The sequence below is a fragment of the Cyprinus carpio genome, chromosome A5 (genome assembly GCF_018340385.1).
Source record: "Cyprinus carpio isolate SPL01 chromosome A5, ASM1834038v1, whole genome shotgun sequence".
Lineage (NCBI taxonomy): Eukaryota > Metazoa > Chordata > Actinopteri > Cypriniformes > Cyprinidae > Cyprinus > Cyprinus carpio.
The window spans coordinates 29,869,366-29,884,011 of NC_056576.1; the positions used below are offsets into that span (position 1 = coordinate 29,869,366).

At 37.8% G+C, this 14,646-nt stretch overlaps 1 protein-coding gene across 3 annotated transcripts in view; it reads right to left on the reverse strand.

Moving 5' to 3' along the window:
* LOC109063898 (active breakpoint cluster region-related protein-like) overlaps positions 1-14,646 on the reverse strand; it is a 158,780-nt gene that overhangs the window by 2,170 nt on the left and 141,964 nt on the right. For all 3 annotated transcript variants that reach the window (XM_042756843.1, XM_042756844.1, XM_042756845.1), the window contains 6 exons: positions 4,017-4,076; positions 3,814-3,923; positions 3,163-3,302; positions 2,455-2,589; positions 2,231-2,336; positions 1,246-1,396 (listed from right to left, as the gene is read on the reverse strand). In XM_042756843.1, the coding sequence (XP_042612777.1) occupies positions 1,246-1,396; positions 2,231-2,336; positions 2,455-2,589; positions 3,163-3,302; positions 3,814-3,923; positions 4,017-4,076 (702 nt within the window). The remainder of the gene's footprint in view (positions 1-1,245; positions 1,397-2,230; positions 2,337-2,454; positions 2,590-3,162; positions 3,303-3,813; positions 3,924-4,016; positions 4,077-14,646) is intronic.

Sequence of the window (14,646 nt, forward strand, 5' to 3'; positions counted from 1 at the left end):
ACCGCAGTAGGCGCTGTACTATTTTTTTTCTTGGTGGAAGCTTTGCGTTTGTTTAGCTAATAAAATATTAAAACTTGATTCAAAATGGTGTACAATTATTTGATTATGTCATCCTGGTATCGCCGACTCACTCTCGTTTCATACAAACACAGCTGCTGCCATTTTGCTACGATTGTTTTGTACGCTGTAATGGATTATAAGAGAACTAACAACCTGTAAGGTTTTAAAATATTTTCGTCTTAATTCTTTTATTGCTTTAATTATTTTTGTGGTGAAATGTTGTGTAATGCGTGGTTTGACTGCACCGTTTCCCTTAAATGTCCGTCTAGTTTGAATTTGCCGCTTGCTCGCAACTGCTGTCTCCACGGAAGCTTTGCATTCAAATATTTCAACTCAAATCAATATTTCGCTTCTAATTATTTACTTATGTGGCAAGTAGCCGTGTAATAAGCGGGATAATGTACATCCAGCCGGTTGTTATCTCGGAATAAACCCCGGCAGGTTGATCAGGACCCCGACGCGAAGCAGATAACAACCGGCTGGATGTACATTATCCCTTACATAATCGTCATCATCATCATTATTGAGATCAAGAAAGCAACAAACTAATAATAGTAGGAGTAGTATTATTGCTGTTGTTGTTAAGAGTGTATAAACTTCAAATTATTAATATATATTATTATTTTTATTATTATTAAAAAAAGAGAAAATATGAGCTCTAAACACACTTGGGAGTTTTGTTAAAAAAAGCTGTGTGTGTGTATCTTTTGTTACTGTTTGGGGGTGGTGCAGGGGGACTAGGGTGGGTGTATGACTTTGACTGTCTTATGTTGTGTCTTGGAGCATTTCGGTGGAAACTGGTTAACGATGGAAAATTCTCATGTCAAAGCTGGTTATGACTTGCGGCTCAAGTGTCTCTTCAGATCCACTCGCACTGTAAACATGCTGCTTTAGATGAGCAACACATGAGTGCAGAAATACACGAGTGAGCTGAAGAAGCCCAGGATTCTGCTCTCAGCATAAGGACAGTGTGTTATGACAGAATGGAAATCAAGATGATGGATTAATCAACAGACCACATCAGTATCACTGTAATAATGAGGAGTGCTGATGTGCATCTTCAAACTGTCAAACACACCAAACCACAACACATTAACTGATATATGATATATATCCATGCTGGGAAAGACTCCAGAAGTCCTTTCCAGACAGTGTAAAGCACTGAGTATGTAAGCCAGGACTGACCTGTGCCATGACATCATGTGACCAGATGTCAGAGGCCATTGTGACGTTGGCCTTATTGATCTCTGACTCTGACGGTCTCAGCAGAGTGGGGCCAAACACCGTGGCCAAATTATGCAGAGACATCTTATTAACCGGCTCCTTCTCTGCCACCCTAAAATGAGAGGAAACAAACACCAATACAAAACTGAATAACATCTTCTTAAACAATCATTAAGCTGAACAGAGTTTCTAATGACTCGGCACATGTACTGTAGCTCAAGTGTGATGTATAGAGTTGTGCAGCAGGTGTCCACAGTATGCAGTGTTGTTAACTGAATCCAGCATGTGCTGTGTGTGTCTGTGATGTGTTTAAGGGCAGTGGCTAGATTTGGCAATATGGCCTCCAGAGAGATTATTTACGACTGAACTGAACTGATGTTTGTATGAAGCTGCTGGCTTTAAAGAGTCATTGTCAACAACATTACTCAGCTTCAGGTATTGTCTTCCCTCATTATAGTTTATTTTAAAATGTAATTTATTCTTGGAAAAAATGTGGAATTAATCAGCAGCCATTATAATTTCATTCAGAAATCGTTCTCGCATTTCAATGTAGAAAACAGCTTTTTTCGAGAAGTTGTTTTCACTGGTTAATATTTCTGTGGAAACCATGATGTTTTCAAAAGGATCTGGTACAATAAAAAAAGCATCAAAAACTTAATAAAATAAATAATAATTGAGTGCCATATAATTGACAATAAATCAGCATACTAGACTGATTTGTGAAAGATCATGTGACACTTAAAACTAAGAATAATGACGAATTTGTTGGTTCCCATGAAGAAAACATTCTAATGATAAATCATATTAAATTATGTTTTTTGAAAATATAAAAATGCAGAAAGTTTTGTGTAAAGGTTGTGTATAGGTTAGGTTAGAAGATTATTCAGTTTGAAAAAATCATTATGTCTATTAACCATGGAGACCCAACATGAGTGCGTGCTCTTACCTCTTCAGGTGTTCCAGTAGAGAGAGGAATGTGATGAGATTTGGGTCTGGTAGTGACCGCAACAGATGCATCATGCAGTTTTCTTTTGCTGCAGGATCTGATAGAGCTATGATGAAGAGGAGTTTGATAAAGTGGAGTGTTATTACACATCTAAACATTCTGAATGACTCCTATTTCCTGCTAATCACGCAGTGGTGCAGATTTAAGTGTGAAAGAGGTCATACCAGTGCCCTCCATGAAGGCCGGGTACAGTCGGTCTGTGAGAAGAGGTTCTGGCAGCTCCCTGAAATACAATTTCAGTGTCCCTGCTATGGCATTAATGTCCATATCACTCAACATCATCAGGATATCTTTGGTATCTGAAAGAGAGAGAGAGACAGAGAGAAAGAGTGAATGATTTGCCATCACAACACACGCTGCAGGAAACACTCATGCAGGCCGAGTAATAAAGCTCCCGGTATGACATATGACATAATAGTGAGTAACACATGTATGCTGGCTGAAGGTACAGCTCTGGATAGTCCCTGCAGACTATGTGTGTGTTTGTTTATCTAGCCAGCCGACAGCTGGAAGGGGTCAGACCTCTGCATGGCCTTTCCCACAACACTGCTGCTGCTTTTATACTCAAGACACAGGCCTCCACTGACCTCACATAACCAGAGAGAGAGAAAATAGTGAAAGGAAACTGACGGGAAATCAAAGGAAAATATAAGATGTATTAGGAATAAAGGAATGGAGAAAAATCTGATTAAAATGGATCTGACTAAAAATGCTGATGCAAATTGTCATCTCTGTTCCCAGCCAATCAGACTGCAAGGTACCACCAAAAACGCCACCATATCCAAACCACAAAATAAAAAACAAAGGCTCATTTTATACATATTTAGTAGCTGTATGAGTATGTGAAGTGTGATTGGTTAGGAGTCTCTTACTGGCGTCAAACGCAGCTTTGAGGGCCTGGATGTCTGTGGCCACTCCAGAGATCCTGTAAATGCCCACTTCATCAATCCCTCTCTTCTCCACCTCCTCAATGCACTGCCGCACAATGTAAGGCACCTTGGAGCGCTCACGCCTGAGGAACAACAACAGGCAAACTCAATGCACATTATGTAAACATACAGTACAGGGAGAAACTATGCAAGCTTTGACAAATGTTGTTCAGTAAGGCTAAAGCCACCATAATGATGAAGTGTATTGATGCAGTAGATTTTGAATATTTTAAGTCTAAAATAATGACAATTTTCTTCATCCGTATTATGTTCGGAATCCATCCAAAAGTAATGGATTATCAAAAAAGAAAATAAAAGTAGCGTGGGGGAATTGGTTCTATCCATCGGTTGTTGACTGTTTTTTGAGATGGAGCCAGATCTAAAAACAAGCTTGCAGAGATGTGGTTTAAATGATGGGAGAAGTCCTGCATAGAATGCCACCAGTATGTCACCAGAAGGTCCAGTTATGAAATAATAATAATAATAAAAATAAAAAAAAAGAAACAAACAAATGCATGGATGAACCATTCATAATAAGTTTAGTAACATGCATTTAGAAAATATGCCAACTTTAAGACATGACATTTCACTCACTTTGTTACCACGCTGATTTTGACCCCAAACACCCCGCTCTGTTTCTTAGATGGCGTCCGCTTCAAACTTAAGTCCCGGGTCGTAAACTTCATGGAAAACTCCACTTTAATCTGAGAAGAAACCATAAATAAGATAAGTCACAAGAAACTAAGTGTAGGGCAATAATGCAAAAACTATCAAAATGTTTGATGGGAGATTAGTACCCCATTCATTTCTATAACGTCCATATGCCAGTTTTTGGACTGCACAGCCTGTGGGTCCAGCTGTAAAGAGACAGAGAGAAATAAGTGTGAGAATTACTTCATTGTTGATGCAATGCAATGCAAACACAATGGCCTCACAGAATATTGTCATAGGTCAAAGGTTAGCTGTGAGAGACCACAACAGACCTAGCGTGCTGGAGGATTATTAAATTAAGGCCGGTGAAAGAAATCAGAAAAATATTTCAACAATGAATACCAATAAATTGCCTCCAGAAGGAAAACGCCCTGAGGCTCAGAAAACAGTCATGGTTTTGAGTATTTCAGGAGAAAAGCTAGGGTATTTCAGGTTTATGATGCAGTTTTTAAACAGTAAATGCCTGCATTGTATGTTAAATTTCAAATGTATTTATTTGAATAGCTCTTTTCACAATTCACATTGTTTCAAAGCAGCTTTAAAGAAAATATCATACTAAAAGTTTATCATTTCTTAATGCCTTATAGTTGCATTAATCAGATTAGAGCTGGGCAATAATATAGTTTACATTTTGCAATGATACAAGCAATCAAGCAGTTGAGATTTGCTATATAGTATGTCTGTTTCTACACGCAAACTCTTTATGTAAACATTTTAAACCGACAGCAGCGGCATATTTTTATCTACCCACCCCCCCACTTTTATTTGTGACTGCAACAGATGCATCATGCAGTTTTCCTTTGCTGCAGGATCTAATAGAGCTATTTTGCTATTCAGTCTAAAAATTCCCAGGCTGTCCTTTCTATAAAAAACCATGAGAAAGTCACAGTAGATTTCTTCCCTTGTTATTGCAAATCTAGACTGTAAATGTGAAAGTTAACTGTAAGAGTCCAGCATGGATGAATCAAACCTGAATGAAGCTCTATAATGAACACTGTCTTCACTCAAACACAGCACTATAAACACAACATGAATCAATAAAGCAAGAATCACTACTTCACTAAACGGGATGTGTGACAGTGACAAAACTGTTATATTCAGAGATCAGGCCATTTCTGATTGGTAGCAGCATCCATAATTCATAAGAGCTCACACTATCTGTGCTGTTTCCATTAACACACAACTCTCTGAGGAGAACAGACTTAGTTACACTCTCTCTCTCACACATACACACCAGTTTCCCATGCTACAAGCCACACTACAAGCTCCCCCCACACACACACTCTTAAACTAATCTGTCGATCAAACCCAAAGGTAAGGTACACAATAATAAACAACCTGACAGTCTGAACCAGTTACTGATCACTGTTAGAAATCCACTAAATATGCTGTTCTGGACTAAACTAAGACTCAATCTAAACCAATTCCTCTGCATGTGCATTTAATTAAACTTCACTAACAATCAACATGAAGTTGGCAGACACATGAGGGAACACGAACAGCACACATGCTGACAAAACTGCCATAAAATTAACATTTACAGGAAAACATGAGTAGATTGAATAGCTTTTTATGAGAATGTCTGACAAGGTCTGTCAAGAACATAAAACTGCATTCGCTTGTATCACAAAAATCTATTCTCTCAATACAATTAGTGGGCAATCATCATTACTGATGCTGTTTATACACATACTAGGGCCATAATGAGATTCTTATCAGATATTTATGGAATGCTGAAGCCTTGTTATTATCCCACTGCTAAACCAATATGACATGTTTACACCAATCAAATTAAAAGGGTAATAAATGGATATTTTGAGCTCAGCAGTGAGGAAGCAGTGAATCTGGTGTTCACTGCAGTTCTGAGGTTAATCCAGATCAAATGATCTGATATTTTAAGAGATGTATTGACCTTGACAGAGTCATGAGGGTCTGCATGGCTCTCTATTGTATTTAATTTATTCTTCTTTACTGTGTACTTTGATTTAGCAGACATTAAAATTTGTTTTAGAATTTGTGCTAAGAATTTTCTAAGAAATAATACATCATCATAAATCACAATTATGTCAAACTATTTAATATGGTTTTTTTTTTTATTATAAAAGATATTTATTCAAATCATCATAAATCTATTTTTGAATAACCTAAAAGATCTGGACAACTCCTTGACTAACTGATAAACTCTGAAGTCATATGCATGTCAAATCACCTGCAGTTGTCATTCTCTTTATGAACTATTAATGAAAATAACAGTAGTAATCACTCCAAACTCTGACAGCTGTATTTTTCTTCAATATGAATGTAGCGGTACAGATCCCAAATACACATGCTACACATGCTACACATGCCCTTACTTGAGCCTTTCTCTAACCTTCTGGTGCTTATTGAATCAAACAGATCCATGATATGTCAAGAAAATCCTTTAATACAGCTTCACGGCTTACCCTCACAGAGACTCGCCTTGTAGTCACCTCATCTGCCCAAGTGCTTTCCTCCCAACTCCTAGTAAAGGTCCTAGTGGATTTCACCTCACATCACCCCACAAACACCACTTTTCCCTTTCCTCCGGGAAATCTCAGAGCTTGGGATGAAAGAGCCCAAAATGAATGTCTATGGGATTATTTTACGATCATTTTAGAGGTTGTTCTCATCACTCTCAGCATGGACCAACCATCTTCAAGACTATACACCAGTCAATAGTACTGTATCTTCAATGTCCTAATTTAACCGCTCAGGGACAGTACAACCAAAACAAAGATGGGAGCTCCTCAGCTCTGAAATGTTTTTAATTAAGAGCATCTGTGCAGACCTGAGAATGAGGTTAATGTTTTCTGACCCAAAAGCTTTGAAAAGGAGAAAATGAGTTCTGAGGAGCTCTGGTCCACGACAACCTCAAACAATCCCTATAATAACAGCCACATGAAAAATAATACAGAAAACGGAATCACAGAAATATACTTTGAGAAGGGTAACACTTACTACAGCAAATATGTTATTACCATGTCACATGCAGAAAAACCATTGTATTATCATTATTGTTGCATGGTATTACAGTTCTAAAAAAACAAGGTATTAACACACTAGATGCCTAGAAACCATGTGTTATCATGAAAAAAAGTGGTATTATTAAAACACACGCTCAAAAAAATTATAGTGTCCCCATGATACATACTGAAAAAAACCTTGTATTATCACGGTAAAAAGAAATATTTATTTTCAAACGGATGTCATAGTTAGTATAGAGCACATCCTGCACTGAACTTTGGAGATATAGATCTCCATTCTGTTGTCTTCTTTCCTGTCATCTCATTCTCTCTTATTCGGCGCGTCCCCCACCTCCCACCCCGTCTCCTTCATCTCCCTCTGTTCTGCCAGCCTGCTGCTGTACGGAGCAGGAACACAGTGTTCTCTGGCCGGCCTCTCTCTACTCTCTCTAGAGTCAAAGAGACTCTGCACAGAGGATCATTACAGAAAACAAAGGGAGGAAGAACATGATATCAGTGCATTTGTTACAAATACAGCAGGCGCATGCAGCACATAAGTCACTGTTAAGATGACTATAAAACCCCACTACTCCTCTGATTATGTGTGTGTGCATGTATGTATATATAGTGCAGTGTAAAGCCTAACAAATAGCTTTGAGAAGAGCCACTGACTGACCGATTACACATGGTTAAGCAAACTAAGATGACCTGTAATGACTGATGCATTGTCATATTATATTATATTCCCATGGTTTAACACTGAAATATAAACTACTGCTTAAAACATAGAAGTAATAATGATGTTGAAAGAAATTAACACGTTTTTTTTTAAAGGATGCATTCAATTCATCAAAAATATTGAGCAATTAGTGTTTTCAACACTAATAATAATGTAAAATGTTTTCAGAGCAGCAAATTAGCATATTAGACTGAATTCTGAAGGATCATGTGACACTAAAGACTGGAGTAATGGCTGATGAAAATTCAGCTTTGCTTTCACAAGAATAAATTCTATTTTAAAATATACTAAAATAGAAAACAGTTATTTTCAGTTGCAATAATATTTAACAATATGGCTGTTACTGTATTTCGGCCCAATAAAAAGTTGACTATAAAAATCTTCTTTTATAAAAAAATCTTACCAACCCCGAACTTTAGTTCTTTTAAACAGCAAGAACAGGGAAATATAATGATGAGACTGCAAGCTTGTAACAACATGCACTGTAGTTTCAGCAAAAGTGCAGAAAACTATGCCAAGAGTATTTTAATATCTGTCAGCATTGGTAGGAGAATTCAGACATTGAAGAACCAAATGTCATTAAAAAGTCATGATAAAACAGAAAATGGAATCAGTTGGGACCAGCTCGCAATCCAATCGCTACACAATTTCTATTCAATTCTATCTTTCAGAGGTCCAAAACATCTTTCATTCAATATAACATTCAGCTCCAGTGTACTGTCAGATGTGTGAATGAATGAAGGCGATTTATGTGATTGGTGTAGCTCTGTACTCGTCCTCCTTACATAAAGAACCTCAGTATTACATAATAAAGCCTAATGCATCGCTGAAGATGTAATGTGACTCATGTTGTGAGCAAACATGCACAAATACAGCAAAAATTACAGTTTGTATTTATGCTGCTTTGTTTATACTGTAAGAACACACAGGGAGCAATGCAGGCTAAAGCACTAAAATAAACACGACGAACAGTTTTGTTAAACGAGCTCTCAGTGACCAACCTATTTATCTAGACTATTTGGCACGCTACAGCCAGACACCCAGCATTACCCTTCACACATTTCTCCGTAGCACGAGGCCAGTAGTTACAGCTCTCAGACTGGAGACGTCTTGGCATTTGGAGGAGAATGTGTGTTTGCTCAGTGTGTGGTGTGGGGAAAAGCCGTAATTACTTTGGTATTCAGAGGTTGGTGTGGAGGTCAGACTGATGTTTGCTTTAGTGTTCTGATGCATTGTGCTGATGTCACAGGCTCGGCCTGGACTGAGCCTGTTCCAGTAAAAGTAACTTAATCACACAGCAAATGCCAATAATCTGCTGACTCATAAACATGGTCATCAATGTCATGCTCACATCTCTTTTACAATAATCATACATATTTTTGTACAACATAATTGAAGCCCCTCAATATAAGGTTTTTAAACACAACACTTGTGTGACCAAAGTATTGGTGGTCTCATGATACAGTGACAGTATCAGATGGTAATACCATAGAACTGATATATACTGTACCATGATTCTAAATATTATCATACTGTATACAGTTCATGGAGTATCATTTACTGTAATATCAAAGTCTCAGGTATTACTACAGTACTGTATGTTTTCATAAGGGAAGTTTCTTCAAAGAATACAACAGCATCATTATACAGCAAAGTATTGCTATTGTGTCCAAAAACATGAGCAAATTTTGTGTGTGTGTTTGTGTGTGTGTGTGTGTGTGTGTGTGTGTGTGTGTGTGTGTGTGTGTGACTGCTAAAATTAGAACTAAAAGTAACTACATAAACTAAAAACAACAACCCCAGGAGACACGAAATCCAGTTATCGTAAATACCCTGAAAGTTATGGAGCATAAAATATATTTTTAACAGACTGTCATTAAAGCAGTGACTGTTAGAAGCTAATGTCTCTGTTGCTAATAAATGCAAGCCAGTTAACCTAAAAGAGAACAATGTCATATATCAAGCTAAACATCTGCTAAAAGAGAACCATGAATAACACAATTCCTCATGGACCCATTTGGTACAATTGCATGAATCATCACGGAACAAAACGTGAAAGAACTACTGAATCAGACACAAATATTCCAATAGCACAAACATGCATTTTTAACATGACACAATGGTGTACACTGGACATCGTAAAAATAAAGTGTTACCAAAACATCCAGTGCCATGATAACTATCAAAGTACAATATTGTTCACATCAAGGTACCATGGTACTACCTCAGCACTTATTTGTATAAAGAAGAAACTCAAGCAGGTCAACAGCTGTTGTGTCCAGTAACGGACCTCGCCATCACCCTCCTTCACTTCATTAGCTGAATACGCAAGGCCTTGTGGGGGTTCAGCAGCCCCTCATAGAGGTCTAGTGCCCTCACACTGGCAGCAGAAGATTTACATAGGTGATAAAAGCATCCATTACCATATAGCTGGCATTTAAAGGCCTTTAAAGAGGAGCAGGGTTCATCAGTGGTTCACTCATTAGCATGTTATAACCTGGAGCACCATTTGTGAAGCAGCAAAGGCTGAAGAGAAGATAGTTACAGCAGAGGATGGGTTCATCTCTGGGGACATATTCCTATTCTCTTGCATAATCCATCTCTTTCACACAGACCCTCCCTCCTCCTGTTCTTTCATTCCTTTGAAAGGAGTAACAATTTCAGCATTAGTGTGGACTGTCTTCTTAAAGTCAGTTTTCTCTTTCAGGTCAACTACTGTCAAACACAGCAACATTTTACTGAATACAGTATACTGGCACATGCTCCTTGAGTATTAAGTTTTGTTAAAGCGGTAGTTCACCCAAAAAATAAAGGTCTGTCATCATTTACCCATCATTCATCCTCACTTCTGTGGAACACAAAAGAATTTAATGAAAGTCAGCTGAGTTTAATATTAATCTATTATGTTTCACAGAACAAAGAAAGCCATACAGGTTTCAAATTACATGAGGGAGAGTAAATAGTGACAGAATGTTCAATTTTGGGTGGACTATACCTTTAACACCACAGTAAGGAAAACGTGCTCATAAAATACTGTGTATGTACAGAAGAATTACACTTACAATGGGTTGCCAATGGATTCACATCTGTGCTTGCATAATGAGCAGTGATTCTCAACTAGTTTTACATCTAGTTTTACTTAGATTTTACATCAAGTGGCAATCCAACACAGCATCAAAATTGTGTACAATTCTACAAAAATTAATTCTCAGTCAATCTATCATTCATCTCAATTTTTCTAAATTGGCTAGTGACTGTGGTTGGCATCTTCCAGCGAGATGCAGTAATTCATATGATGCAATGCTCACAGTGACTAGCCATTTAGCGTGCTTTGATTGCAAACTCGTTATTGCAGTGCATTGTAGGATTGAATGTGTACACTTGATAAAATGCACTATTGGTTTGAACACCACTTCGAATGGCTGTCCCCTCAAATAATGCACTATATAATGTGGTATGGGAGGAGGGGGTGATTTTTGACACAGCCTATGTTTCTGTCCAGAGGGGATGAAGTGGCGGTGTGTTCTGTTGAGATTTACGTTTATAAAATGAAAGCGCGTTTGTGGAGGTCAGACATAAGCAGGTCATGAGACAACACTGGGATCATTCATGACCATATCAAAGGAACACACTCATACAGATAACCACACACTCTCTTGGCCACAAAGACTCATTCAATATTCAGTCAATGAGACTGGCCATCTGTGAGAGAGTTCACAAGCGTGTTTCAAAGCATTTTAAAGTGCAAATGACTGCAAAATGAGGTTTGTTTATAAATGTAATTGGCGGTAAGTGGCAATTCTGTGTGTATCTATTACACCTGTGTCTGAATATGAGCATATATGAGTAACTGTCTGTCTACCTACAACAGTCTTTATGTGTCAATACCTGTGCGAAGACAAAGACAGGGTGTGTCTGTACAGTAAATGTACACGATTTACAGGCAGAATTCCTCCTATAAAGGAATATGCTACTATATATCTGATATCATCGGAATGATGTTTGAGAAACAACAGAGGGAGAGGAAGTCTGAGAAAGACAAAGCAAGAGACAGAGAACTTCAAAAGAGCATGTGCTCAGCACATGGAAAGATATGGGTCTTCCTTTGTTGTGTATTAATAACAAAAGCTATTAACCTAGAGTCACAGTGATGTTTGATGCAGCTACAGCACATCCGAGGGATCTTTGTCTGTAATCTGTCTCTACGGTCAGTCCTGGGTCAGTGGATCAGGAAAAGCACTGACCTGACTGAGCAGAGGTCACATACAGAAATACAGCAGAGGCTACAATGCTTTGTTCTTATAGCCAGAAAGACTATGCACATAAATTACTGCTCAAAGTGCTGGCAGGGTACATACCCCACGTGGAGAGACCTAAATTTTGCAGACTCGCATCGTCACACGAACACAAACAAACACACACAGCTGCATACCTACTCCCACAGTTACATGCAGAGTGTGAAGGCACTGATCTCATCACAGCAGAACAATCATTCAGCAACAGTGAACACTGAGCCAGAATGAATTAGATCATGTGACATACACTAGTGCGATTCCATCAACGCTATACTAGTCATACTAGAAATGACACTGACGTGCAATCCTTCTCTCTAAAAACAGGGGTCCCCAACCTTTCTTGCCATTTCAAAAATTTAAGGTCAGTATGATTTTTTTAAAGCAATCAATACTTTTATTCAGCAAAGATGTATTAATCAAAAGTGAGAGTAAAGACAATTTTCTTTTGAATTATCTATTCATCAAATAATCCTGAAAAACAACAACAAAAAACTTACTGGCTTCAAACTTTTGATTGGTATGATATAGTTAATGAAGTACCCACTGAGATAAAAAAAAAAAAAAAAAAAAAAACATCCTTGAATTATGTTATTTTCAATTGGGATGTCTATCACATAAATCCCCTGCAGTTCCACCATCAAAACATCTATCTGTCTGAAAAACATTGGATTTTGATTCTGCCTTAATGAATAAAGATTCATATGTTCATTTAGAAACTGTGCTCTGGATCTACTTCGGTCCTATAAGAGCCTCTGCAAATGCATGAGAACAGCTGTTTTGTAATTATGAATAAAAGATTATTCAGTGGTGTGTATGAGAGTAAAGGTGTGATTAATTGACCTCCATCAGCGGGTGGGTGATACTTGCCAGGGGCTCTGAGGACAGCAGGTTAAAGTGATAATTAACCTCTAACTGCAGCCAGACCCCCCCCCAACCACCACACACACACAAAACCAACACAATCACTACAGCCCAACTAACACCTAAAGTCCAACAACACTGAACACACTCATTCACAAACAAACCACCAATGTATAAAAGCAAAGGAAGGAGGAAAGGCATACTTCTATTACTATTTTTAATCCCCAACATATATTTAAACGTCTCAATGTTCAACAACTTTGTCATATAATCTTCTAAAGAATAAATCATATACAGGTGAAGAAGCAAGCAGGTACAAGAGAGAGGGAATTGATCTGCTACAAAAAAGCAAACACCTTTTTTCCAAAAATTCCATAAAATCCAACATTCTGTTTTTCGTTTCCATAAACAGGCAGCATGATAAAGAGCAGATTCATTCAGTGACTCAGTCAGTTAAAGACTGTGAAACAGGCAAAAAATGGACTGAGAAAATGAGAGCACGGAGGATGTAACAGATGGAGAGAGAATGAAAGAGTGAGTGACCTTTTGTCGGAGCAGTTTACTGCGCACACGGCCCCACAGTTTGGCACCAGTGTTGGTGTGTCTTTTGATGGCTGAAGGATCGTCCACGCAGCAGTGCTGCTCCACGCGTTCACACACCGAGTTCAGATTACAGTCCGTCACCACGATCTCTGTCATCCTGACTGTGTTCCTCTAGCAGCCGCACACTGGGAAAGAGAGGGGGGCACTGACCCCCAGAATGCCAGAAGTACGATTCCCAACGGAAAAACCAAACTCTTCCCAGAAAGCGAATAATTTTTAACAAGACCAAATTCTCCACTTCTTGTGTTAAGTGCTCTCTGAGAAATAAAAAATTACTAAAAATCAGCAGATAAACGAATATAAAAGGCTCATTTATGAAAAGCAAATGTTGCCATGGTTTTGTCTTTTCTCAGGCTTAATAATTGAACTATAGATCCTTAAAGTAACTCTCTCCCCTGCTTGCATCTCTCTCCTGCTGCTCTCTGCTGTGCTCTTCTCAACATCTGATCTCCAGAAAACACAGAGACCGAGAGCAAGAAAGAGTGGGAGGAGAAAAGGAGAGAGGGAGGGAGGGAGAGAGGGAGTGGGTGAGTTGATTCTATCACCAAGCAGTTTTAAAGATCCGAGACGGAAGGAGAGACATTCTTTGTGTGTCGAGTTACCTCAGTATCTCACAAAACGTGTCAAGAACATTTCACCTCCAAATGAATATTATTGAAAGAAATTATGTTTTGCATAAAGAAAATAAGGTTTTCATTGCGACATTTTATGACAAATTACAACTCACAGTCAGATCAGTATTATGCAATAAATAAATAAACAAACAAACATGATGTGTAATGCACATTATATGTAAAGTGTGCAAAGTGTAAAACCGTACATATAATATACAATAGAATTTTGGTATGTATTTTTTTTTACACTAAAATTAATATTTTTATCAAGGATACACTAAATTATTCAAAAAGTGAAAGTAAAGACACAAAAGATTTCTATGTAAAATAAATGCTGATTAATTAATACTGAAATATTAATCAGCACAACTGTTTTCAACATTGTTAATAACAAGAAATGTTTCTTGAGCAGCAAATCAGCATATGTGACCCTGGTCTTAAGTGTCAATTTTTCGAAATTGAGATTTATACATAAACTGAAAGGTGAATAAATACGCTTTCCATTGATGTATGGTTTGTTAGGATCGGACAATATTTGGCAGATATAAAACTATTTGAAAATCTGGAATATTTGTGCAAAAAAATCTAAATAGGAAATCACCTGACTGTGTTCAAAAAAA